The sequence below is a fragment of the Eufriesea mexicana genome, unplaced genomic scaffold (genome assembly GCF_001483705.2).
Source record: "Eufriesea mexicana isolate 0111107269 unplaced genomic scaffold, ASM148370v2 scaffold10344, whole genome shotgun sequence".
Lineage (NCBI taxonomy): Eukaryota > Metazoa > Arthropoda > Insecta > Hymenoptera > Apidae > Eufriesea > Eufriesea mexicana.
Window position 1 is genome coordinate 82,620 of NW_016918030.1, and position 20,799 is coordinate 103,418.

The 20,799-nt window shown below is 28.2% G+C and overlaps 2 protein-coding genes across 3 annotated transcripts in view; both read right to left on the reverse strand.

Moving 5' to 3' along the window:
* Positions 1-1,239: 1,239 nt before the first annotated feature.
* RhoGAP68F (Rho GTPase activating protein at 68F) lies at positions 1,240-4,681 on the reverse strand. Its single transcript, XM_017908268.1, has 10 exons — positions 4,442-4,681; positions 3,703-3,810; positions 3,301-3,444; positions 2,823-3,003; positions 2,520-2,738; positions 2,339-2,437; positions 2,080-2,267; positions 1,777-1,977; positions 1,585-1,691; positions 1,240-1,496 (listed from the first exon to the last, which is right to left on the reverse strand). The coding sequence occupies exons 1-10, from the start codon at positions 4,488-4,490 to the stop codon at positions 1,323-1,325; spliced, it is 1,470 nt and encodes a 489-aa protein (XP_017763757.1). The 5' UTR covers positions 4,491-4,681; the 3' UTR covers positions 1,240-1,322.
* Positions 4,682-7,138: 2,457 nt separating this feature from the next.
* Positions 7,139-20,799, reverse strand: part of Mical (Molecule interacting with CasL) — a 66,890-nt gene continuing 53,229 nt past the window's right edge. Inside the window, exons 13-28 of one of the 2 annotated variants that reach the window (XM_017908291.1) lie at positions 19,810-19,951; positions 19,418-19,539; positions 19,145-19,348; positions 18,531-18,690; positions 18,299-18,462; positions 18,025-18,227; positions 17,767-17,948; positions 17,535-17,659; positions 10,457-13,996; positions 10,318-10,347; positions 9,494-9,638; positions 9,254-9,401; positions 9,069-9,178; positions 8,831-9,004; positions 8,589-8,703; positions 7,139-7,444 (exon numbers count right to left, since the gene is read on the reverse strand). In XM_017908291.1, the coding sequence (XP_017763780.1) occupies positions 7,348-7,444; positions 8,589-8,703; positions 8,831-9,004; positions 9,069-9,178; positions 9,254-9,401; positions 9,494-9,638; positions 10,318-10,347; positions 10,457-13,996; positions 17,535-17,659; positions 17,767-17,948; positions 18,025-18,227; positions 18,299-18,462; positions 18,531-18,690; positions 19,145-19,348; positions 19,418-19,539; positions 19,810-19,951 (5,661 nt within the window). In that variant the 3' untranslated portion in view covers positions 7,139-7,347. Of the gene's footprint in view, positions 7,445-8,374; positions 8,704-8,830; positions 9,005-9,068; positions 9,179-9,253; positions 9,402-9,493; positions 9,639-10,317; positions 10,348-10,456; positions 13,997-17,534; positions 17,660-17,766; positions 17,949-18,024; positions 18,228-18,298; positions 18,463-18,530; positions 18,691-19,144; positions 19,370-19,417; positions 19,540-19,809; positions 19,952-20,799 lie in introns of those variants that run through there. The other variant, XM_017908290.1, reaches the window with a different exon arrangement.

Genomic DNA, 20,799 nt, shown 5'->3' on the forward strand with positions numbered 1-20,799 from the left:
GCAATGAGCCGTCATTTTATCCCAGAAACCCATAATGGCAGGACTATTTAAGAAAATGTACAAGACTACACGTATGATAGTGAAAATATTACTGTAAGTTTTTCACTTTTCGAGTGATAACAAACAGGTAAATATTATATTACATGATACCCTGACAATGATTCTAATCTTAGTGGTTAAATTACTATAATAATGGATAACAATTTCAATCATTTGTTATTATTTTAAATCAAATGATCTTATGAATTATTCTTTCACTTTTTGAATTTGCTCCTAGTTTTTCATTGTATGAAAATTATAGACCAAGTATCACATAAACATGCTAATCACACCAGTAATTTAATTCATATATACTTAAAAATAAGAAAATTTATTAATTTAATCAGTTTTGTAATATGATCGTTTAAACAATGCATCAAGATTCTTTATATTATGTATAATTAAAAGAGCAATTTCATTTAATCAGACTAAAATTGTATACAATACTATTAATTTGTGTGTGTGTGTGTGTATATATATGTATATACATAATGTCAATACAAAGGATGCCATATACTATTAATAATTGCTAATTCATTACTATTTACCGCTTTGGCTATATTAATCAACTATAACAATATGTAGTTATTATGACTTTTATGACTCTTGTCATGTTGATGCTTATGTTAATAAAATTATGCGAGCAAAGTACTCTGTACATTATAGTTTGCTCGTCTAGTTTTATTATACTATATTATTTTAAAATAATCCTACATTTTATAATTGCATGATATTTTCATATATCTTTGGTATACCATTAATTTTTATATATCTTTACACATTTTTGAATTACTTAGCATCCAAACTGATTCACATTACTTTAGCATCTTGTATATTCATTTTAAAATTATTATACCAATTTATTAAAAAGAAAAAAAAATTTTGTGCAAACTGTATAATTAAACACTATTTGTGATATTAGGTATGCAAGTATTTCTCTATCTGTATATTTTAATATAAAAATATTTTAATAAACAAAGTACGAATGTTATAATCAAATATGAATATCATACACGAATTGTTACGTTCGCTTCAAATTTCAGCAAGTTTGATATGACTTCGAAGATCTAAACGAGATTTCTCGTTTTTACATTCTAAAATGAAAATCTCAGGAACTCGTATTTTTCAATAAAAATCCTATAAAATCTTCTTCGAAGCTATATTATGTAAGATTATACAATATCAAACTTGGCAGCCAAATTTATAGGATTTCTGTTCTATAACATATATAAAGTATTAATTTCGTTCCAAATTAGGCCATTACCGTTCGATTCTATATTTTTTTATATAATAAATATTTCATCCTGATGAGTAAATAAAAAGTCTATGAATTGATTTATGGGACCTATCGCGGAAAGTGTCATTCCACGTGATGGTGGTGCTCTGACAAGATTTGGACCAAATACGACGGCGAGATTACTTGATGTCATTTTGTTTAAATCACACCTGTCCATTACCTGCCATAAATATACATATTTTATCATAAAATTATATCTCTTAAAAATGAGAATAAATAATATAATTATTAAAATGATAATAGTTTACCCTTGATAAAAATTGTACGATATATTTTAAAACTTGATAATTATCTTCTGGAAGTTTTTCAAGTACTAATATTTTAACTCTTCTTGGACGTTCATCCTTCGATAAAGCTAAAATAGGAATATAAATACATTTATATGTTATATTTAATATTAATAAATGAAAAATAAAACAAAATATTTTTAAATATTTTACCTTGAAACTGTGTTATTTCATCATATAATTCATATGTTAGGAGAGGTTCATCTAATTCTCTAAGGAATATTTTAAGAAGAACAGCTGCTATATGCGGGTCTCCTTGAAAGTCAACAGGTAATCCTTGATTACAACGATTTTGTAGTTCTTTAATTACTGCTACATTAGCAGATCTTCTAAATATTCCTTCTGTTTCCAATGCTGTAAGTAAATAGTAACGTGATTTCTGAAGTAGACAACTTACAAATTACAAATTAATTAATTAATTAATTAAATATACAAATTACATAGTTATAAACATACCATCAGGGGTATCAAGAAATTCAATGCACTGTCGCACTATTGGTGGTATAGGATCACCATTATTATTCTCTTTAATAAAAATGAGACTTGCTCCAAACTGAGTGGTACCAACAGGTGTTGTTACCGTACTCTGAGGTGGACTTGTTGGTAAATTTTTTTTGTTTTTTAACATTAGCCGTTCATTGTGTCTAAGAAATAATATAACCAATTAATATTAATAAAAATCTAAAAGTGTTATAATTAAAAAAGAAGTACTTACTCTATTACTTGAGGAGGTATAATAAGTTGATCAAGATTAATATATTGTGCGAGTTCCTCCAAATAATTAACATACATCATTTTCCGACCAAACTTTGCACTAAAGAAATAAAAATAATAAAAAATTGAATGTAATAATTGAAAAAAATATTTATTCATTGGAAGTAAAGAGAAAAAATTACCTAATGGCTGGCTTAAATATTTGCCATACAATTCGAATAAAATTAGTTGGGTGTACTAAATATAAAGCTTTCAAATTTTTTTTATACTTTCTGTCAAAAGCTTTATATGCTTGCCATAACCAAGATAACGGTGGTTTATTTTTTGAAGTAAGACCATAATGAAAGTAAACTAGACTATAGTCTTGTTCTACAAATGTGTCTAAAGTATGCGTAAGATACCTGTCAAACAATATTGTTATAAAATTAATAAAATCAGGAAAGTTATATATTTATTAAATTGATATAAGTATTTATTTTACAAACCTGAGAAGTTTTGCATGATTAAATGTTTCTTTCCCAACAGGAGGTAATTTACATGCAGATACTACTATTATTTTACGACCAGCACTATCATCACCAACCACTTCTACAATGCCATATCTTGATATATCAAGATAATCTTCTTCATCTGCAAGTTCACCATCCAGTGTAGCAAGATCCTCTGCTACTCAGCATGAAACATTGTATTCATAATTTTTTACTTTTATTATTTTATTTATTTTTTATTTATATTATTTCATTTCTTTTTGTTCTTTCTGTCTTCCCTTTGACTCTTTTTACAAAATAAATACCCACAATGATTAAATTGCAAATGAAGTAAAAGAGAGTCATTTAACCTTTGGTTTTGTGCATTGTTATACCATGCAATAATAAACTGTACAATGATCTACACAATTCACCTGCTAAGCCCCAAATGCCATGACATTTAGTGGCTACTAACAGAAGATAAAAGGTCACACACCAGATTCGATAACTGGAGCATCTACCAAAGCTTCTTCAAAGTTTTCTTCTATTGTCCCATCGCTTACTGGACTCTCCAAATAATCTATCCTAGTACCCGTACCACTGCTAATTAAGTCAAACTTTTCTTCTAAAAGCTGTACAGCTATAAAATGAATATTTAAATTATACTCTAAAATAATTATATGAAAATATTGAAATTTAATATAAAACATTATAGTTGCAATATAATAATAACATAAGTCATTGACTTAAGTACCTTAAGAGATTAATTTAAGTGTTTCAGATTTCATACTACAATAAATTATGTTTCATAGCAATAAGTAATATTCCATATAATTATACAAAATTACTTTTAATTTTATACACCAAGGAATTTTTCATTTATATTTAAATGTCTTACCATTATTTGAAGTGGTTTGTAACTCAGTATCATCAAATTCCAAGTTGGGCTCATAATCGTGATAATCTGACAAACTTGGGTATGGGTCTTCGACGTCATTGGCTATTGCTACCATACAAACAGAAGTATGCGCATTATTGTCTGTACCAAATATGTTTCAATGAATCACAAAACTACATCAGCCATTATAAGTCTTTATTTGATCAATGGTTTTGCTTTTTAAATAAATACTTAAAAGATATTAAGTAACAATTAAAAAAAAATATGTTTGCAAAACAAGTATCATAATAAATTGATGAATAATATATATTTCGCGGTTTCTCGTTATATATCATTTTCCCGATCACATTACCAAGGTATATATGATCTCTAATAAATATTTTGATGCTTTCCGTCAATGTTTACAAATCACTAAACGATTGTGGAGTTTAAAAGAACAAATTTTCTAGTGATATGTATGTACATTTGAAAACAAAGTCTGAAGCTATGTCAATTATGACCAAATCTTGAATTTTTTAATACGCACTATCGTGTCAATACGCGAAATATTCGTCACTTATCGATGTGCTTTTCCACATATGAGACTGAGATCCATCATGAAATGTTTTCTCGCTAGAACGAACAGAAAAACGTCGATGCCAGGTGAACTTTTACAATCACGATTTTTGGCGATATGTATTTGATGTGACGTTTATTTGACACCTAAAGCAACGTCAACAATCGCAATAGACAAGCTCACCTGTCAAAGTTCGCGTTGGACTTAGCGTCGGTTGATAGTCTGCTTCCATTTTCTGGCAACTGTGCGATAGTACAGTGCCGGGATTAAATTACGGGGCTTTTATGTAGCCTGCTTTATAAACGAACAACGTTTTTCTTCTCGAACGACATTATTCTGACGCGGTATGGCAAACCAGCGTATTCACGTCACGCTTTCATTTGTTGTGTCGCTAATTGTAATTCGTAGTCACTCGTCACTCCCTTTCCCCACTGCTCGATTAACGAATATTTTCATACTTATTCCTATTGGTTGATTGCATACTTTTGCAACATATACAATGCGCGCTAAAAATATGAAAATCACGTGACATGTTTAAACGTTAAATTAAGATAATGAACGTAAATAAACAAATATCCATTATTTTTTTTATTATTTAAAATTTATATTTTACATATAAAATCTATATGATAAAACAATGTAAATTTTTGTTCATAGTTATCATTAGTTTTAGTTATCATTTAGTTTTCTTTCATAGTTATCATTAAGTGAAGTGTCAAGATAAATATTTAAAAGATAAAGATAAAAATATATACAATTACATTTCTTTCCAACATTACACAAAATAAGTATTTATAGGAAATTATTTTGTTATTATTGTAAAGAATATTTGGTATTTATTAAAATTATAATAATGTTATACAACATAAAAGTTTTTCGTATTTTTTTAAAAACGAAATTAAAAATAAAATTGTTTACTATTCTTAAGATTTTGTTAATAAAATAAGAAACTTTCGTTTTTTTAATAGAAGTTATATTGTAATTACACATTGTGTTTACATTGTTCTGTTACTTACTGTATGGAAGAAATGGAATTTTTGATATAAAACTATAACATAATTAAATTAAATAATTATATATAACTGTGTGTAATATGTTATAAAAACTATAATTAAATGTTGCTGTGTTGGTATAAATTATATTTTGGTATATCTTACATAAATCCCATTGTTTGTTTTCTTTTATAAAAGACTAGTTCTGTGAGTAATAACATTATACTGATTTATAACGACTTCCACAAAATGTTAAACTGAATGTATTTTTTTCAGTTTATCATTTATACAATTTTCTTTCAATTACATATGTTGCACAATTCCATTTTCTAAGCACACATGATTGCTAAGATTATTATATAATTTTCTCAAACAAAGATGAATTTCATAATTAATACAAATTAAAACAATTATTTATATTAATTTATAATCATGAAACATTTGAAACCATAAAAATTTTGTTCATTTAATTTTTTCATATTGAAAATTTTTAGTCAAGAAAACTAAGAAGAGACTAGTATTGAATATCAAAATAATAAATATAAACATATAAATAGAGAAAGCATTGTTTATTGGGTTTGTATTTAGTAATGTGTAAAGTAATCTATTAATTGTACAATTATGTTAATTACATAAAGACTAAGCAATACTGACTAATATAGGATCTATTATATCTTAGCATTCATGACAAACTATCATTTGCAATAATTGAACCATTAAAAAATGCTTACTTTCTACATCTTTGTATTATTCTTCTTAATTTTATTAAATTTTAAATGTTGTACGATATATGCTTTATTGTTACATTTACAAGGACACATACGTTTCTTGTAATACACAAAAATATTTCTTTATAATAGTGTAGTAATTTAAATAAAGGATTAATAGAATTTATTAACATAACTCGTTTGTTTATTTATATAAATGGCAATGACGGTTAAGATGATACTATATTTCCTATTTATATTTCATAATTTTTTATGTAACGTTTTGCAGAGAATTACTTTATATTTTTATTTTATAATTATTATTATGTTTTTACAATTTAAATGATTATTTAAATATTCAACATCTGAGGCTGAAAAATTGGCAGCTTATTTCGATGTAATTGATACGGTAATATACTGTGCGTTATATACACAGTAACCAAATTTGAGGCTGATTTCAATATTATTCTTTAATTGTAAATATATGTTCTTTTTTTCAATTATATTTCATATAAAACTTTACATGTTTGTGGCATATTAAAATTCTATAATTGTTTATACATTTTGTTTACCAGTCTCTTTGTAAACATAAAAATATATTTATACATATTATTTAAATGTAGAATGTACATATTATTTATGTGTCTATATATTGCAATGCACATTATTGTAATGCAAAAAGTATTCATTATATCACGTTTTGTTTAGTTACTATATCAAATCACAAAATATAATATTTTGTGTCTGTAATAATCAAATTTGCGTATAATGATTATATTTTGATTGATTTATATGTAAAGGCAGAATGTTTTTTGTGGGAACTTATAATTACGATCAATATTTTGCAATGACAAAATATATGTATGTATTCATAACATTTTCTTCAAATCCACATATGTCACATTGTGTTTTCTGTACATTTTGCACAATAATTGTGCAATATTATTTATTATATCTTTCATTTAACTTTATGTTATCTTACTTTGAATATTAAGCAATGAGGAGATAAATTCATTTATAATACAATTCCATGTGTTTACAAAATTTAAGAACATGATGTACAATACATAAAAACTGTATACTACAAATAAATGGAACTTGTTAAAAACATGTATGAGGTGTATAGACCAAAATAGATGTCATATTAAACAATTTGTAAAAAATGGAGATGTAAAATAAAATAATTGGTCCTGATTTCCTTTTGTTAAAAATGGTAAATATATGAGATTTGCACATATGCGATGAAAGACTGCAACTTAATTTTGATCTTTATAAGACACATGATCCTTTTAAGATCTGTTTATATTTACAGTGCAATTAATTAATTTATGTATTAAAATTTATGAATGAGAATATAGAATGGAGTATATGTACAATAATGTGACTCCTATTAAACCGAATACTTAGGACCACATTTTTTTATCGGTGTTAATCTGAGGCCTTTAGCCAACATTTGAGCTTCAAGGTCACGATCTTCATCTTGATACCTAAAAGAAAAGTATGCTTCCATTAACTACTAAACACAATAGCTAGAATTTAAATATGCAATGATAATGTCTTTATCTTCTGTACAGAGAATATTGTAATAATTAATATAAAGCAATAAAATATGCTAAAAATTTATTATTCGTTATTAAATATTTCTTCTCAAATTTATACAATGAAATTAATTGAAATTTTCTATAAAGATACACAATATACTTCCATTCTTTTAAAAAAACCTATTTAAATCATAATTATTTTAACTTTGTCTATAGGACCCAAATTCTTACCACTTTTGGTAACAGTGATATGTGTTTAGGAAATAATTATCATAAACACATACAGTAACACATTTTATTTTTTTCAAAGTATCCATTAAAGAATACTTTAAAATTTAACAACAGTTACATTTCTGTACATTTTTGTACTTGACTCAACATAATTTTAAGTACAATTAGAATATTTTTTTTCTTACAACAGCACAACATTACAGTCATGTATATGAATACATCACTTTATCACAATGCAAAATGAAGATATTATGTAATGAAAAATATTATAACAGAAAATAACAAAAATAAAAAATTATGTATATAAATGGCATGCATAACTGAAACACAATAACAGTTTAAACATTGTAAAAAGAAATGTAAAAATTAATATTTTTACATCATGCTCTTCTGCATGCATTATAATATCAAAGTTATAAATGAATAGGAGAATAATTTAGTAAAATAAATGTTTGCTACTTATAAAAAATTATATAATAAAATGCACTAAACTATAATGTGAACAATTTACAATTTTAATATGTGAATGTATGATTATATTTAAAATTACTCAAACAACTAAGTGTTTCTTAATGTTTATAAAATATAAATGAAAATAGAAATATTTAAACACCACCTACTTAATTACGAAAATGTAAAAAACTATCAAGATGTGAAAAGTGTTAGCGGTTCATTGTAAAAGTTAAAGAACAATTTTATCAAGTTAGTCAGAAACACATATATAATTAAAATGACTATTAAAGTGAGTACAGAAGATGTGTTGTTCAAATTAGGACAAGAGAAATTAGATACGTGCGAAAAACAGGCAACTGTATGTGGAGAAAAAGGAGTTAATATTTGGCATGTAGATTTACACCACCTTTGTCGCTCTTCTTCTAAAAGTGCAATGAGTGAGTCCCGCTTTGCAACTATCTCTAACATTTCTGTTAAAATTTCTCCTTCTTTTTTTACATCGGCACTAGTTTTTTTATCATCTGTAAAATTTAAATATATTTATTTTTTTAAATATTTTTTTAGAACATTCTTAAAAGAATTTTAAAATATAATTTTTATTAATATTATATGGTACTAATAAATACTGAAACATTATAAAGTATTAACCATCATCAGCTAAACGTTCACGTAATTCTTGTTGCAATCTTTCATGACGATCTTCAAGCTGAACCTCTTGAGCTCGTACCAGAAGCTCTTTTTCATATCTCCGTAATTCCGTGCGTTCTTTCATAAGATCAAACCATTCTCTGAGCAAATCCGCTTCTTCCCGATCAGAGCATTCTAAATATAATAAGTACATTTTATTTAAGCGCTTATAACAGATCTTTAAATGATATGATCTTACCGCCTTCTCCACGAAGAGCTTTTTCAACGCTAACACCTCTGCTTTCCAACTCTCTTTGTTTAACTTCTGTTTCTTCCAATTTTCTTTGTATTTCTTGAGCCATACGCAACCTTTGGAATATTTATAAATAAATTATTGTATTAGAAACGATTGAATCATTAGAAGAGTACAAAATAATTTCACACCTTTTTAATTGTGCTTGTCTAGCTATTCGTTTTGTAGTTTTTGTTTTACGCGAAATACTATTACATGAACCTTCGGTTACTGTGGCCTTGTATATACCTGATGCTGACACTGCTGTTGTTTTTGTATCATCATCTGATAAACTATCATCTGTTAAAAATAAAACGAGTATAAGATATAAAAAATAAGCGTTTTTATGATTTTCAAATATTTATTATTTCTAGTTAATGTTTTATTCATACCTGAGACTTGTGTCGTAGGAATAGTATAAGTAAGAGGTGGTGGTGGAATTGGCGGCGGATTTTCATTTAGAAAGTTCCTTGTGAGCATTCCTTCGCAAACACTTTTTGGTCTAGTGTTAATCTTCGGCGACAAAACTTTATCAAGCTGAAAAAAGAATTTTACTATAATGTTGATTCCTTACAAAGATAAATTTTTTATAAATAAATAGAGAAAAAGTAATTCATTTCTGAAATTAATATAAAGTGTTTTAACATTGAAAAATAAAAATTGTAATAAAATCCACTATTGAAGTACATGAATAAGCATATAAAATTAATGCAATTATAAAATACACATATTGATAATTTCGTCCATATAATTATGATAAAAAATATGTACATATGATGGTAGAATTTGTGTATTGTAGAATTGTAATAAAAAATTAGAATAGTAACTATAAAATGAACTACCCATACATATTTATCTTCCAATAATATTTTCTTAATATCTTTATGTTAGAAATAACTTTATTAAAGCACACTAAAAGAAAAAACCGAACATACTGAAGTGGCAATTATATATATGACAAAAGTTAACATGCTTATTTGTAGGGTAGACTGTTACTACAAGGATCTAACAATAGTGTAAGGAGGTACAGTGTAAAAAATTCAGTTTAATGTAGCTTATGCCAATCAATATGTTACCCCCTCAAAAGCAGACGAGAAAATGCGGCAAACGAAAATAAAATTATAGTACCTGCACGATATACAATAGCGAATACAAATAGTGGCATAAGAAAGCTAATACTGGAAAAATTAGTATCAATGACTTATGAGTTGCTTACATCTGACCCTTCCGAATACGATTTACATAACTGAAACATTTCAGAATCCAATTAGTTAAAAAATATTTAAGAATACTCACGCTGTACAACAGTAGAAATGTAGAAATTAATTAAATAAAAAGAAATAGAATATACGTACTTTGCCTTTTGTCTTTGATGTCAGACGGAACATAGACAATTTGTCTTTTTGATTGGATGGTGAAGGAGAAGATTCCTTCTTAAAGAAGAAATCTGAGACTGCTTGAATGATACTTTTTCTTCTTTCTGGATCTTTTGTCTTTTGTTTTTTGTCTCTTTTTACAATGGCAATAGAGCTATTTGATTTTGGGGAATCAGTATGTAACAATTCATCCATTGATTTTGCATTGGCAGCAGATAGACCACTAAAATTCACTACTTCTGTTACAGTTTTCATATTATCTGTACTCTTGCTTGTTTGCAATTTTAATCCAATTTTATTTGCACCAGAACTATAAAGTCTCATACGAGGTTCATGTTGCGTTTCTTCTTTAGTTTTTCTCTCTTCCATGGAAAGTTGTCTTCGTGCTACTTTCATTCTTAGTTCTTTGATTTTATCTTCTGGACTAAGACCTAAATCTTCATCGCTCTTTAATCTGGCTCTTTCTCGCGCATCTTGTCTTGCTTTTTCTGCTGTTCTCTTTGCCTCCTCGTGCTTTAATCTCGGAGGTGCAACTGGTGTTTTAAAATTATTTTCTTTTTCATTAACTATATTATTGAATGTACTTTCAGAAGATTGAATATTAATTTTTTTACTCTCTTCATTGATAACTTTTTCAGTTTCCAATTTCCAAGGTAATTGTTGTATCTCGTAAGATGTTTCAGTATCTACAGATTTTTTGGTTTCAGGAGAAATAGTATGCAAAGGACTATTTTCAGGTGTCAATATGGATGTAGGTACAAATTTATTAATTAGTGAAACACTAGGAATAGGTGGCCTCATTGGTGATAAAGTAGGAGTTGAATTAAATGATGAAGCTCTAGCAGCTCTCCTTGCTTTCTTCTCTGCTGACTTCTGCTTATGAGCTTCTACTTTATCCATCAGTAAATCTTGTATTACATTCTTTTGTTTGGATCTTTCTCTGGTAATTTCTTCCAATTTTCTAGATGTAGCTGGAGAGTTAAAGCTGTTATTTATTGCAGTTTCTTGATTTTTAATTTCTTCTGCTATCATCTCAGCTGTACGAGATTGTAGAGAGCTCTTTGAGTTCTTCCTTTTAGATTTTCTGATATCTATAGAGTCTTTGGCATTGCTAAATTCAGCGATTCTAGATTGTAGTCGTTTCACGTATTCTAAATAATCAGGATTGTTTGAATCAGCTATTGTTTTTGTTTCTTCTTCTTGCTCAGATTGTTTTTGAGTTTGAGTCGTAACTATTGAAACTTGTGGATTGACAGGACTAGCAAGTATAGTAACCACTTCACTAGTAGTAGTATCTTCAGCCGGTTCAACGATAAGCAAGCTATCTTCCTCCATTGATTGAAATAATTCTTTATTTACTGTTTCTGTAATAGAGTGATCTTGTTGATTAGAATTTGATTTTGTTTCTATGTCTGATTTAATATCATTTTCAGATTTATTTATAGTACCATTTAGTTTATTCATAACATCATCCATGGTAACTGGGTTTATTTCTATTACATTTCTGTCATTGTAGGCTTCTTCCTCTGAACACGAATCATTTTCTATTTCTAATTTCGCAATAGGAGCATCGGCAATTAATTTATCTCGCGAATTTGTAAGTGTTGGAGCATTCTTAACATTCACAAATTCAACATATCCTCTATTTTTGAGCATAACCATGTTAGAAGCATCTTGCAAACTGTCATCCAACAACGACTCGTTATCTGTATCCATAAAATCTATATTTTCACCATTAGCTAAAAGTTTTGAGGTATTATTAACAGGAACATCCAGCTGTTTGTCTAATTTCGAAGAATCTAAGTCCATGTCTGTTAAATCTTCCTCTTTGGCTATCATAACTGGAGCATACCCCATCTTTGAAGAATCTGAATATGTTGTTTTTCTTTTTGTCGTTATAAATTCTGGATTAATATTAAATTCAACATCTCGTAGGTCATCTGAAACCAGAACCTCTCCATCACGAGCCCACTCTAAAAATTCTGTTTCAGTAAGAGCTGCTGTGGTGATGTCATTCTCTTCAGAATCATCATGCTTATTGGAAATAGCAGAAGTTATTGATGTAGGAGTACTGCAATTGCTAATACTTTTTCTGTCATCCTGCAATTCCAATTGCTCAATTTCATTTTTTACTATCTCTAATTCCATTGATGTTTTATTCATACAAGGATTTGAAGTAGAAACTGTAGAGTTTATTTTATTATTTAAATCTTTATCTTGTAGAAATGAACACTCTATAGAATCTGGTTCGAATGATTGAGCATCATCGAAATTTTTACATTTATCAGCTTCTTCATCTAACAGTAGATCTCCATCTGTACTGTGAATTTGTAAACGTGGTGGAGATAAGTTTATAACAACTGGTGACTGACCCCGTACTTCTTCTGCTTCACCATCACCGGAAGACAGAGAATCGCTATCTATCTCTGAATCTCCAGTACTAGCAGTTTCTTTTGTTTTCTCATTTTTTTTATTCCAATCAACTTGGGGTACAATGATAGAGGTTTCATGCAAGGGACTTCGTGGTCGAAAACCATTATTTTCATCTGTGTTTATAGTAAAATTGCTCTCTATATTTTGAGAGATCCTTGTGTTTTCCAGTATTTGTGAATTGTGAAGTGTATGACTAGACATTACTTGTTCTTTTATAAGTTCTTTATTTCCTGTGTCCTTGGATTCACCATAAACAATGTTAGGTGTAGTTTTTGATTTTAATATACTAGATTCCTTTACTAAATCTGGTAATTGGGTTTTTGATATTTCAGGTAGTATTGTTGCTTTATAAATAGGATTATCATTATTTAATAAATTCTGAGCGGGTCGATTAGCAATATATGGTTTTACTGAAGGTGAAGAAAATATAGCTGTGGGTGATATAGGAGAAAGTTGGGTATTGTTTGAGCGCAATTTGCTTGTTCCCTGCAAGAATGCTTGCATTGTGGGACTTGGTTCTGAAGCAGGATTTAAAAGTTTTTGATGTTGAGAAATAGCGTCTGTGAAGTTTCTTAATTGCGTATCTACATTCGAGGCTGATCCTGATTTCATAACGGAACCACCAAAAGCCGTGCCACCGAGTAAATATTTTTTTTTTAGTTCCAAAGATAATTTAGATGCAATACCTTCAGTAGAATGAGTGCGATTCAACAAATAATCTCCTTTGCGTGGATTAATTAATGGAACTATATTCGTATTATTGAATCCTAATAAATTCAGCTTACTCTCTTGCTCAAGATGAGTCGGATTTATACCATGATCCGTTTTTAATTGCGATTTAATATCTAAATTTTTGTCTTGTTTTAAATTTCCATTAATTGATGAAATAATTTTGCTTTTTACTTGAACTTTTTTAGGCTCAACATAATTTCCCCTAGTTTTGCGGACATACGAATCGTTGATCGTGATTTCTGGAATTTCATGTTGCGTAGGAGTAGCACCATCGTGTTCAAATTCAGAATCCGTTGATATTTCTGTAGCTGAACTTTTTTCGCTTTCTTCCGATGTAGCTTCATTAGATGCAACCTGTAGAACCACTTACAGATTAATAAATGAGTAGAGATATTACAAATATTAAATGTTATTAAAAAACAAGAAATTTTGTTTAGTGTATTAGTGAAACAATTAGTGCAAGGAACATGATGCATTTAATCAGAAAATGTTTTACATTAAACTTTGTTAATTGTTTTCAATACTAGAGTTCACTAAAAACTATTATGTAGTTTTATAAGTATATCCAAAAATGTATAATGTTCCTAAGTTATTAATTACTGATACTCGTCCTATATTTACCGTGGAACTAATCATGATAATAATAGTATGAATTTACCTAAAATGAAACAGTGAGATTTTTAATAAAGTATTGGCTGGTGGTAATCTCAAAATTAATACAAATTGGTGAGAGACATTGCTAGTTTTAGCATAAACACTAAATCAAACACAAACAATTAATCAATTTGAGTCATTGTTAATTTAGAATTAGTTTAATAGAACACTCCATTCGTACATAAAAATGCTTTACCTTTTTTTCAATGGCTTTGGGTATCTTAAAAAAATATACCATCAGCCAAGTATAAGTAATATCTGCTTTTTTACTTTATTAACATATCTCACACAATTTCCCTAAATGTAAATCATAAAATTGAAAAACACATTGGAAACATACAGAAATCATGTTTAAAGATTTGTTCATCATATGCACTCATAAATATTGTTTTGATTAAGACACTATACATTTATCTTTCTTTGTTCGATCATTTTTAGAAGACAAGGATTTTGTAGATTCACATTGGTCGGAGTTTATTAATGGGAGAGACTTTGCGAAATGAGAATGTTTATGTTCACTGATAGTATTTCCTAATGTAGTTAATGTTTTATTTATTTCACTATTACTGTTTGCTGTTTCAGTTGAATGTTTTAAATTATTAGTCCCCGTGTTTATTATATTTTTATGCTCAGTGGTAATAATGTCTGCTTCGATTAAGTTTTCACTAATTGGAGTAGAAATTAATTGAATATTACATGTAGACTCTTCTAAAGAAGACGGAACATTAGTTTTTCGTTTTGAAGACTTTTTTCGTATTGGAACAGTAGGAGTAAACTGTACATTGGACTTATTAGATTCCTTTGAAGAATTGAGTTCATGATGTTCATGTTTTCTTTCTAGTCGATTTGGAACTATATTTGGTAGAATTAAATCACTATCTGAATTTATATTCTTTATATGTTTTGGTATTTCAATATTTTGTTCAACAATTTTGACTTTGGTAATTTGCTCAGGTTCAACACCTAAAGTTGTTAATTCAGAAGAAGATTTAAAATTTTGATATAATACATTAGTTCTATTAATAACTTCTTTTCTCATATTTAAAGAATTATCACTTCCATGTAAGGTATTATATCTATTAATATTATTAAATTGCGGCATTGGTATTATCTGCTTCATATTAGGTTTAGTACTGTTAGTAGAATAAGTTGTGTCATTTGTTTTCTGTTCATGTAATTTGATTTCTAAGACATTAGAATCCGAATGTAGTGTCAATATTGCTGGTTGTGAATTTTGGAAAGAACATTGTTTGTTTGCTTCATTGGTGCACAATTTGGTTTTGAAAGTATCATCATTATGTTTTGAAGGTACTTGTTTTATATGAAGATCAGTTAATTCTATTTTTTTTTCACTTGATTTAGTCTCTAATGGGTTATTATTAGGTTGTAAAATTGTTTGTTCTATATTCATTTTATTTTCGTCGGATTGAATTTTTATGGATTCATAAGATTTATTTTCTGGAGTATCATTGATTATCAAACTAGTCAATGGTCTTTGTTCTACATTGATTTCAACATTAGAAGTATTAACTATTACATCTTCGTATGATTTAGTTATATCTTTTGTATTTGGTTGTTTATTTATGTTTTCTGAATTTAATTTCATCGATATAGTATTCAAATGCAATTTAGATTCAATACCTTCAGTGTTAATTGAAAACATTTCCTCATTTTGCCGTTTTATTTCTTCAAATTCTTTATCAATAATATCAATTTTATTTAATTGATCGATACTTATATTGCATTTATTTTTTGAATTTTCAGGTTTCTTATCATTTATTTTTTCAGAAAATTCCTGATTTGTTTTCTGAAAATATTTCATTATGTCTTTCGTTTCAACTTTAGCAGATAATTTCGGTTTAAGGTTTAATTCGATAACTTTAATATTAGGGGAATTTTTATTTTGAATTTCTGTTTTTTCTTTTTTCTCATCTGTGAAATACTTATTAATTTTTCTTCGAGCATTTTCTGTGGACAATGGTCGGAGTTCACCCATTGAGATTTTATTCCTTGCTTTTCTCTGATTTAAGTCTCGTTTTAATTTTTCGAATGAACTATTTCCATCAGACCGCATCAGTTGATTGATTTCTTTGGGTACTGTTAACTTAGAAGCTTCAATAGAAGTTTTTTCTAATGATTTTTCATTTGTTGGTGATGGCGAAGTAATAGTTACTATTGGAATTCGATTAGACTCCTTTATGGACAATCTTAATTTATTTTCTTTTAAAGTATCGTTTGCTAATTTCTTATAGTGTTGTGTATTATCTGAATCACAAGTTTCTGATTCTTTTGAAGTTATTTCATGTTGGATATCGGGCATTAATAAGTCATCATATAATGTTTCGGTTGATTTGTAAATTTCAGATGTAGAAGATGGTGATGATTCTCTACTATGGTTTGGAGAAGATGTTATCAAATCCGGTAGTTTTTCCTTAAGATTTAGAATTTCTTCTATGTTAAGCTGGCTTGTATTATTGTAATTAGTCTGACTAAATGGAATAGCATCTGGAAGCATAATTCCTGCAAAAGCTGTTTGCAGTTCTGTATTTAGTACACTATTTGTTTCTAAAGGTGTCATATCCAGACCAGGAATTGTTTTAATATTTACTTTATTATGACTGGTAACGATTGTTTGGGTTAATTCAGTATCATTATTACTTATTTTGTTCAAATTTTCATTAACAAAAATTATCTTATTATTTAATTCATTGCTACTAATATCATTAAACTTTGAGCTGACCTGATTATTTTCAATTAGCGATTGAGTCTGGTTTTTGTTTAAATTTAGAAGATTGTTTTCGTCTACTACATTTTCATATTCCGAAATGTATTTATTCTTATCATTATGCCGATTAAAATTATTCTGCACAATCGAATTAGGAACAATTAAAACTGAGTCTGAATTTACGTTATTATTTTCCGAATTATCTGATATTAAATTACATGAAGTATCAATTAAAGGAATTAAGCCTCCATATGCTTCATTTTGAAATGCATTTTTTTCGCTATTAAACTCATTAATTATTATTCGTTGATCCGTGTTTCCTATTAACGAATCGACCGATAGTATTTTTATATCTGATAATTTCTGAATATTTTTTGTATCAATAATGTTTTGATCAACTTCATCGTTATTCATGTCTGTTGTTTCTTGGAGCGATATTAAATTAGTAGTTTGTACAGGAACTACAAGAGATTCTTGAGTTACATTATCTACAGAATCTTGAGAAATTTTCACCTCCGTTTCTGAACCAGTGTCCGTATCGGAGCTACGGGTAGAATTCTTCAGCCAAACTTCCTGTTTTCTAAGCTCTCGAGCACGTATGTCATCTTCATCTTCCGTAGCTGTTGTACTTTCATCGTCTAAATAGAAATGCAAATAGCAAAATAATTGTTTTCTTTTTTTTTGACAGTAACAGTAATCAATAACAAGTAAGTAAAATAATAAAGAATTATAACAATGTTTGTACCTTCATTTGTATATTCATCGCTGGAATCTTCATATTCATTGCTCCCAGTATCAGATTGTCCCATTGCAGCATGTGGATGAGAGTATCGCAATGTCCAATTCTTAGCAAGTTCAAGAGTTCCTTCTGTTGTTAGGGGTTGATCTATCGCTTCTTCATATATTTCATTATCATCATCTGAATCGCTATTGAGATATCAATGAATTGTTAAAAAATTTGTTATATGTTTTCATTATATTGTATGAACAAAATTAAAAATACCTCATGTCTGAAATGTCATCACTAGAGCCCATTTCTGCAGTAGAAGCACCAAAATTTTTATCTGTCCATTCATCTTCATCCATTTGACTTTGGGGTTCTTCAGCGTCTGATATCTCTGCTAAGTTCTCGAATTCGATTCTTTCTGGTGTTTGTCCGCGATCAAGTAAGTCAAGACCAACAACACCCTCTAAAGGTATCTTTATCTGAAGGTAATGAAAGTTTATATTCTTAATTATAAAAATGTCGTCTCATAAAATAGAAATTTGAATCATACCTTTTCAGGTGTTTTTAGATGTACAGGTGATGTAGGTATATTTTCTTTGTTAAATGATGTAATTCTCTTCTTTTCTGCACGAGCTTTTAATGTTCCTGAGAAACCAAAATGTTGTGTACAATAGAATCGCCCTCCATTTTTGTCCCGGTCAAAAGTATGGTTTCCTACAATATAAAAAATAATTAATAAAAATTACACTTATATTTACTTTTAAGATAAGAAAAAATTAAACCTATTCTTAATGAGGTAGAACAATATTCGCAACGGAAACAGCCTCGATGGAAAAATTTTCCTTCGGCGCTCAGTCTCTCCATCAAGTAAACTCTCTTGTTACAAAAATGACACATCTCCGAACCTCCTTGCGTAGGTAATGTTATTGTAGGTTTAACATTCTGTAAGAGAAGTATAGAAAAGCAAAGTAGTATTATTTAATTTCAAATTTTTAGTACAAAAGAATCTTAGTCAGGGATTATATATTTTAAAATGAATTATAAAATTTTTATTAATAAAATTGTATATTAAATACTACAATTAGGAAATACATGTACCAACATAAATTTTATTAGGATCACAAATATTTTGGTTCGGTTAGTTTAGTTAACTGGTTTAATAAGGAAAATTGCAAATGTAAAAAGATGATTCACTTATTATTATTATTCACATCGCACTTTTTATATCCTGCAAGAAACCACAAACACAATTTATAAGTATATAAGTATAAAAAATGATTTGATTTCCTTGAAAGAAATTAGACAAAAAATATAATGTAGAATAATCATGAAAATGATTCCGAATGTCCTGCTGACTATATCCTCCAGTACTGAAATTTTGGAATATCGTATTTACCGATTTTTGGACCTTGGGCTCAGCGTCCTGACTTTTATTCGAAAATTGTTCGGCCATAGCCGAGACTTTATTGTACCCAAGCACATTACCCTCTTTGATCTTCTTGTCAATATTCTTCAGGGTATTGTCAATATCAGCGTACTTACTATCTGTCTCCTTCTGATCTCGTCCTTTCTTCTCCATCTTGATTTGTCGAGCTAAAAACTGAATGAAGCATATACACATCTGAAAAATTTTGATTTTCGAGTACTGTTCATTCATTCGTATGCCAACCTGTTCTCGACTCCATTTCGGTACTCGTTCTACTTTGTCATGTCGAACCGAACGACCCATTTTATTCTCTTCGATTTTCTTCTCAATTTCCTTCACGTTCCAATCGGTCTTCTCGATCTTACCTTTACAAAGCAATACAGTATAATTATATTTTTCAAATAAAGCATATATAAGATAATTTAAAAATAAATAGAACGTTTATTGTGCATTTTTTTCATACAATATTTTTAATTTAGTAATTTAAAAAAGTTACATTTATATAAACGATTCCTTTTGATGACAAAATTGAAGACATTGAAGTAAATTCAATTTGAGTTCTATTTTGATTATTATATTAGAGAAATGATTAATAATAATGCAATAATAAGAAAAAAAAATAAAATAACACAAACCTATGGCACGTAGGAGATCCCTTGGCTTTTTCTCTGCTGGTGCAGATCCTTTTAGCTTGTCCTCGATGCTTTTTATTCTGCCGGAGAATTCCTCATCTATACTATTTCTGTGATGACCAGCGTGAATTTTGGGTTCTCTGTCCTAAAAATGATAAACAGCATAAAACAAACCTGAATGTATAAGGATAAAACAAATTAAGGACAAATTACAAATTTATCAGATTCGCAGGAAAAGCGAAAATGCAGTATAATTTACAATCATAGTACAATTGTGCCTCAAAGTACGCTTGTTTCTTCTTATCATATATATAGCTATTTATTGAAAAGATTAATTATATGTTATATGTTATATGTTATATGTGTGCGTGCGCGCGCGCCTGTTTATGTGTATGTGTATAAATAAATGTTACGTATTTAGGAAAGAACGGAAGAAAAGAATGGAAAAAGCCGGCGTATAAATGAAACCACGTACTTTGAAATTACTAGCGTACTTCAAGGAACAACTGTAAATGTATAAAAAGAAATGAAAAAGAAGTGCAATTTATTAATATACATATGAATAATAAATTAGCACGATATATTTTATTTCGTTTGCAGAGTGTAATGTTAGAGTTATAATTGTTTTAAAATATGTAAGCACTCGCAATCGATGTTATGGTCATCCCTTTCTTTTGAAAATAGTTAGTGGTATAATTCGAAGCTTTTGCACCTTTTAATATTATTGATGCATAAATGTCATGCATATCGTTTAGAATTTCATATTTCTCTTATGTAGTTAGTTTATACACGTTTAGAATTATAATATCTTATTTTTGCCAAGAAAAATCATCAAATAATTTATTGCACACAATAATAAATTAGTATGTAATTATACAGTTTTTCTTTGCGTTATTTGCATACGTTTATGTTAAATATTTAATATTATTATAATATCAATTCTATTATTGAATAAATATAAAAATAATATATTTATTATATTTATTAGGATTT